At 37.7% G+C, this 7,638-nt stretch overlaps 1 protein-coding gene across 1 annotated transcript; it reads right to left on the bottom strand.

Moving 5' to 3' along the window:
• Positions 1–5,460: 5,460 nt before the first annotated feature.
• Positions 5,461–6,393, bottom strand: LOC310639511 (olfactory receptor 5V1-like; the record flags this gene model as incomplete). Its single annotated transcript, XM_083361261.1, has 1 exon — positions 5,461–6,393. One exon carries the CDS (start codon positions 6,391–6,393, stop codon positions 5,461–5,463), a length of 933 nt encoding a protein of 310 aa, XP_083217387.1.
• Between the last annotated feature and the right edge of the window lie 1,245 nt (positions 6,394–7,638).

Raw genomic sequence — 7,638 nt, 5'->3', positions numbered from 1 at the left:
GCTCGATGGGATCTGCACCGGGTCAGGGGCCGCAAGGGTACAACTCGGTCCAGTGCCTCAGTGGCTGCCCTTTCCCAGGCTTCCACTAAGGCATCCGCCGAGCTGTGAGCGACGGAGGCAGGTGGGGATCCCAGCGCTGCCTGGAACCCGTCAGGGTCCATTAAGCGTCTGGGGCGGTACCATCTAGTTGGTTCCGCATCCCCACGGTGGGGGGTGGCAAGACGGAAGACCAGCCGCAGGAGGTGATGATCGGTCCATGACAGGGGCATAATAAATGGAGAGCCCCCACCAAGATCAACCACCGTCCAGATAAAAAAACCAAGTCAAGGGTGTGGCCTCCCTCATGAGTTGGTTCAGAAATTACCTGCGTCAGGTCCATGGCCGTCATGGAAGCCATGAACTCCCGGGCTAACTCAGATGACCCTCCCAGGGATGGTAGATTGAAGTCACCCAAAACTAGAAGTTTGGGGAACTCAATCACCAAACTGAGTGTATCACGTGGGTTTTGATTGCTGGAAGGTTGCTCAAGCAGGGAGCTGGCTAATGGCTTCCAGCTCCTCAGACAACCTGTCTCCAGCACCACCATTGGCTGCTGCTAGGGTGGCAATAGGTTGCTTTAAACTTATTGGCTGCCACCTAGAGGCCACGGTATAAATAACTGCATTCGCAGCCCTGTTCCCAGTTTGGTTCCTGCAAGCAAATAAAGAATGTTTCTGACTGAACTCATTCGCCAGGACACAACATTTATTGTTTTAAAATTTTATGTCAGCCACCTTTGAACAGAAATGCTCAAGAAGCATTTAATTCAAAACCACTGAAAAGGCAGAAGAGTAATTAGGATATAAATAATAATAGGTCAGGCATGATGACCCAAGTAGAAATCAGCCAAAATGCCATAATTTGGTAATTGATATGATATTTTCAACTTTGTGGATGCATTCCAAATAACATACCCAAGTAGCATCTCAACATATGCGTAAATACTTAAATTGCGTTCTACAAGGATGACTCAGAGAGAGTGCTGCAGAGCAGAGACAGTATAAGAAAATACATGGGACTACATGAAGTCGTGTTTGGCAAAGCAAGTTGAATGTTGGCAGGCAGACAAGGAAGATATACTATCTAAAAGAATAAAGTTGGAGAGAGCTGCAACAAATGGGATACAATTTATAGGAAGTGGTATTTTGCCAGACCTTTGTTGTTCATGGAGTAGATGTTTGGAGACTGTTATAGGATCAAAACCAATATAAAAATCTGTTTCCATTTGCTTTATTTTAGCTATATACTAAAGAGTAATTTTTAAACATGTATTTATTTACTACCAGGCTCTGCTGCCCTCTTGTGAGGAGGAGGAAAATATCTAAAAGAATAATCCAATTTCTTTCTTTATGGCGATTTTCATCATTTTTAAAGGCAATGCATCATAAAAATAGAATTTGCAAGTTCCATAATTTTAATTTTCAAAAAACTACTGTTTTGTCATATGATTGTTTTCTGACATTGCCTAATAACATTCTATTCCCTTTCTCTATTTTCTGCCTGTAGAGTAACCTTCCCCAATATGAAGCCTTGCAGTTGTGTTGAGGTAAAAGCACTTGAATTTACAGTTTATAATTTAAGAAGCTGTATTCCCCGAATATCTGGAGAGTTCTCTCTTGAAGAAGGCTGATGCAGAGACTGACCAATGTTTTAAACTGTGAAGCCGTTATAGAAGGTTGAAACTGAGAAAGATGAAATCTGTGACCATCTATCATAAGCCATACAACAGCACAGACATGAGCAACTTCTTTAAATTCATGGACACATTAGGAATTTTGAGAATATATTACAGGTGTTTTTACTAAACTATTGCCCTAGGAGACAAACCTGCCTATTCATAAAATGGTGTTTGTGGGTGGGCATAGCCAACCACCAACCACCTAATTATTTCCAGATAAATTGATGAGACTTATTTCCTGCCATAATACACTCTATCCCACAATTTGTTTTTGTCTATTTTTTTGGTAGATGTGGGTTCTTCCAAAGAATGTGGTCTGCATTCTTAATTTCCTAACATAAATATCGGCCACCTGGACATATTCCAAATATTTATGACTGTATTAGCTGATACTTTGCTCTACCACGTGCCATTTTCCAGTTTTTCTTTAATTACTATGATCTAAACATTTTTCAACTGAAGCAAGTAAATGGAGGATAGCAAAGGAGCTTTCTGTGGGCACACTGTTTTCCCTAACAAAAGATAGCTAGCGTTCCCTAACAGATCTGTTTCAAAATAGCTAAAAACATCCCTGCTAGTAGCAAATGAAATATATGAGAATAGTTCTGAAAGATTGAAATCGCTAGGTGTTTAAAACTGCCCTTAACAACAAGCTTACAGTCTTTGTGGTTCTGCATGTTTGTAGAAAACAAAGCATCTTGCTAAAAATTTTAGGATTAGATGGGGAGGAAAGAAATTATAGTGTGGAATATAAATACCTAAGTTTAAAATGCTAAAATAAACATAAAAAGGTAAAGGTTCCCCCGCACATGCGTGCTAGTCGTTTCCAACTCTAGGGGTCGGTGCTCATCTCCGTTTCAAAGCCGAAGAGCTAGCGCTTGTCCGAGGATGTCTCCGTGGTCATGTGGCCGGCATGACTAGATGCCAAAGGCGCACGAAATGCTGTTACTTTCCCACCGGAGTGGCCACTATTTTTCTACTTGCATTTTTACGTGCTTTTGAACTGCTAGGTTGGCAGAAGCTGGGACGAGTAACAGACGCTCACTCTGCTACGCGGCACTCGGGATTTGACCCGCCAAACTGCCGACCTTCTGATTGACAAGCTCAGCGTCCTAACCCACTGAGCCACCGCGTCCCCTAAAATAAACATACCCATTGCCTATAAAGTGTCTTGGGAATAATAACATTTAGCATAACATTTTGAAAAATGTCTTTTTCACATGTTATGTATAATAAAGATTTTTTTTTGTAAATATTCAGAGACATTTACTAATCTCACTGTTTGAAAACAGAGCAGGGATAAGCCAAATGTATATGCTCTACATTGGATGAAAGATGGAAAGTATATCAAAAATTCATAAATAAATATGTACTTGTTTATTTATTAAATTTCTATGCTGCCCATCTCCCCTACAAGGTGATGTGCTTATTTTATTAAAAATGAAAAAAAGGAAATAAAATGCTTACTCAGTATATTCCTTTTTAGATGTTTAGGTTTTTCCCTAGGGGCAGTTATGGAACTTTAAAGAAAAGGCTTCAAATAAAACAAATATTATGGTTAACTACTTTTCCATAAGAAATTACAATTAGTAACATTACTATTTTGAATGTCAAGTTTAAAAACAGTTGCCCTCTGTTTATCTAATTGCACCTAATTGATCCAGTAAAAGATACATAGAACTCCGCAGTTGACTTCTCAGGGAGTCGTAATGAACTGAAAACATCTTCACCAAAGTGAGCCAATGATCACAACAAAGACTGAAGAACTGGTAAGTAGACCAATTCTTTAAAACTCAGTTGGGTGAAACAATATGTCATAGAGGAAGGATTATTAGAAACATAGAAAACTGACAGCAGAAATAGACCTATTAGTCCATTGTGTCTGCCCTTTGAGGGTTGGGTTTTTTGTTGAACCATTTGTTGAATTATTGTACCAAGGTACATCAGCTAACTTACAGAATGTTGGAATCCAATACTCCACATGAATGAAATTTGGGAGATTTGTGGTCACCTCAATGCTCCCATGCTGCTGCTACTTCAGTGCTACTATATTGCCACAGTCATCCACAGTCATGTTATCCTCATTTCCAGCATTTCCTTACAATTTCCAACAACTCAACAAGTCAAGTCAATGGAGAAGCCAACAGGGAAAATATCATCCATACTGTTATGTATTTGGTTCTTGCAGGCAATGAGCGAGACGAAGGGTTCAACAGCAACAGGCTTTATTGAGTCAGAACATAACAGAAGCAAACTAATAGCTGCTGCACAGCTATTTATATGGTTGGCCTCTAGGCAGCAACCAATAGATTTAAAGCAGCAGTTTCCTGCCCAAAAACCTACTTAACTGGCTGGAGACAGCCAGTTTAGTTCAGCCCAGCAACCGTTACAAAACACGCAAGTAAAGTCAGCCATTAGCAAACAGTTTAAACTTAAGTAAGTAATTACAGCATATAAGGCCAGTACATTACACATACCTCAGCTACTTTGTGCTTGAACCACTCAAACACCACCATACATCCTTCCTGACCCATGCCATTCTTGACCTGCACAGAACCTCTTGTGCATTCCCACACAAAGGGAGGGAGGGAAGGAGGGAGGAAGATACATTTGTAAGCTCCTGGTCAGCTTTCCACAAGGAAACTCAATGGGGAAGCCAGGAGGAAGTTGATAGTCAATCCCACTTTCACTTTTTCAAAAATCTTTGAGAAACATTCAAGAAAATGCTGCTTTGGCTGTCTGGTTACCAAATGCTCAGTGTTTGTAGTTTCTTGTGGTAAAAGCACAGAATATCTGGACAGCATGACCTTTGCTAATGCTATAGTCAGAAAATCATGTTTTATCACCCTCCATCCACTTATTTTAAACATAAACAATCCATTAAAATTGGCATACAATTGCATATTTGCACTATTTTGCATCCAAAAGTTTTCCTAGATGTCTTTGACAATAGCAGCAACATTCATTGCCTATCTTCCTTTCTTTGAATACCCAAGTTATATATATCCTCCAACATTTCATAGTTCCAAGATCATTTTGAAGCTACTTTCATAACTTTCTTCTGGGATCCAGAACACAAGAAATGTTTGATGTACAAAAGTGGCCCTTTAACCTCCAAAGGTAAACAAAGCCATAAAATAAACATAGCGATCTGTCAGATAATGCTTGAACCATTTATTGCTCTGGGGATAATTCCTTTTGAAATGCGAAATGTCGATAATTTCTTTGCAAATTAATTTCCCTTAGGTGACCACAGAAATGTTTTTATTAAAGGTTTCATTGTAAGTTACAGCTTCCTTAATTAGAAACCACAGGAAAACTAATAGTATAAAATTATTTTAAGCAAATATTTATGAATTAACAATAGAATTGTCTTATTAATAATAATTATTAACAATTATAAAAAATAAAATGTGACTCATTCTAAAAAACACACACAATATAATAGTGTAAACTGCAGCCTAATCTTGGATCTGTTAGTCTTTTCAAAATGGACGAGTAAAAAGATTTATCTTCAGTGTAGAATACAAACAAGGAGAGGGCAGTTTAATTTATCTTGGGAAGTGTTCCATAACTGGGGCGCTAAAGCTTTAGTGGGTGAACCATCCAATGAAATGATAAACAGAGCCTTCACAGTTGACATTAATGTCTAGGTTGGATGGTATCTGGAGAAATAATATTTTAGGCACCTGGGTCCTAAATATTGGTAATGTTGTAGACTTTTCCCCCCCTCTGCTCAAGTTCTAACTGCGAAAGAAAAATATTTTTCTCATTTTCATTAGACTGGCCCTTACCTCTTTATTCCTAAGACTATAAATAATTGGGTTTAACATGGGTGTCACAATACAATATAGAGAGGAAATCAAAGTATCAATATCCAGAGAGTATCCTGAACTAGGCCTGTTATAATTGAAGTTAGCAGTACCGTAAAATACTATAACCACAATCAGATGTGAAGCACAGGTAGAGAAAGCCTTAGCTCTGCCTTTGGAGGTCTTGATCTTCAGAATGGTGGCAATGATGCGGATGTAGGAGATAAGTGTAAAGAGGCAGGGGGTGAGTCCTATCAAAGCACTGGCTAGATGGAGTACAGCTTCATTCACTGATGTATCTGAGCAAGAGAGCTTCAAAATTAAGGGGACATCACAGAAGAAGTGGCTGAGCTGATTTGACTTGCAGATGATTAAGGATGATGCAAGAAGGGTGTGCACCAGTGAGTTTGCTAAACCACACAACCAGGAGAATCCTGCCATCTTCCTGCAAGCAATATGGTTCATGATGCTAGAATAATGTAAAGGACTACAGATAGCCACATATCGATCATATGCCATGACAGCCAACAGTACACATTCTGTTCCTGCACAAGTAATGAGGAAAAACAATTGGGCAATGCATCCTATATATGAGATAGTTTTCCTCAGTCGAAAAAAATTAATGAGCATAACGGGGATTGTGGCAGAGATATAACAAATGTCTAGAAAGGACAAATTTGTCAAGAAATAGTACATAGGTGCATGCAGAGTAACATCAGTTTTGATCAAGATAACGATCAGAGCATTTCCCACTAAAGTTATTATGTAGATTGCTAAGAACATAAAGAAAAATAGAATATAGAGATCAGGATGGTTTGAAAAACCCAAGAAAATAAACTCCTTTATAAAAGTTTGGTTTTCCATGACAACAGGATTGTTTCTGAAAAGGTAAAGAAAAAAGTCTCAAAGTTGATATAAGACATTCAAAAAAAGACACTGGCTAGATTCGTATACCACCATTAATCTATAATATTGTTTATCTGGGTATTGTGTGAATCCAGCCTCTGTATTTCAAAAAGCATTGCTTAATTGCTTTCATTATTAATTAATTACTTTAAATAATTATTAACTACCATTAATAATTTAATTGATTATACAGTTAGTTTATAAGTATGTAAATGCACATACATATGATAGATAATAAATAGATCAAGAATTATTTCCATAACTGCTTGACTATAAAGCATAAACTAGATATAAGTTCTGTATTGTATGTAACATAGAAGTTCTACATTCCAGTATGTCCCTAAATAGCATAGCTTTCATTTTTGCAATCTATTTATTCTGATCTCTTGTAATAAAAATACATCTGCTACTATTGATTTTGTTAGTATTTTACGTTTTACACTATGTTTTTGCTCACTAGAAACTAAATATACAAACTGTTTCTGTCTTTGTTTTGTTTACATGGAATACCTTCAAAGTCTTTATGTAGTCTCACTTTCATTCCTGATTTCTAATTGCCTGCTAGAAATAAAAGAAAATTGCAATGACTGAAGGAGAAATGGATTCATCAACGTAACCAATAGGTAGTAATACTTACAATTGTAGACATTTTTTAGGGATTTGGATGGATGAGCCCATAGAAAAGATTGAAAGGGCATGTGAAAGCATTCTTAAAATGCCTTAAAATGATGGAATCTATTATTAAATAATGGATTCAGATTTGCAATCTTATGAAGAAATTCCTATCAGCCAGCGGAGATCATAGAATCAATTCCTTTGTTCAAGGGAAGCCTGGGCAGCCATCTGTCAGGATGCTTTAATTTGGATCTCCTTCTGGAGCAGGACCATTACAATTCTGTCAGTCTGGTACAGTGAGATTATACAGCAAGAACTGTACACAGCAAAATGATTTATAGATTCTGGGTACATTTATTTGTATGATAAGCGGTGCCACTCTCACCCCTACTGCATTGCTTACCAAGATACAATGAAAATATCCACAAAAATTAACAATAAGAGAATAAACACAAATGTAATAGTAACAGTAAAAAAAACAGGTATATAACAAATATTTAAGTTTTCTCCTAACGTGTCACAAGAAGGCCTCCCTCACCTCCAGGGGGCGTTTATGTTGGCTCTCCTCTTCAATCTGCTTCAAAAGTA

Source organism: Vipera ursinii (genome assembly GCF_947247035.1).
Source record: "Vipera ursinii genome assembly, chromosome: 4".
Lineage (NCBI taxonomy): Eukaryota > Metazoa > Chordata > Lepidosauria > Squamata > Viperidae > Vipera > Vipera ursinii.
The sequence above is the reverse complement of the archived record's forward strand: the minus strand, read 5'-3'. Positions and strand labels throughout refer to the sequence as shown.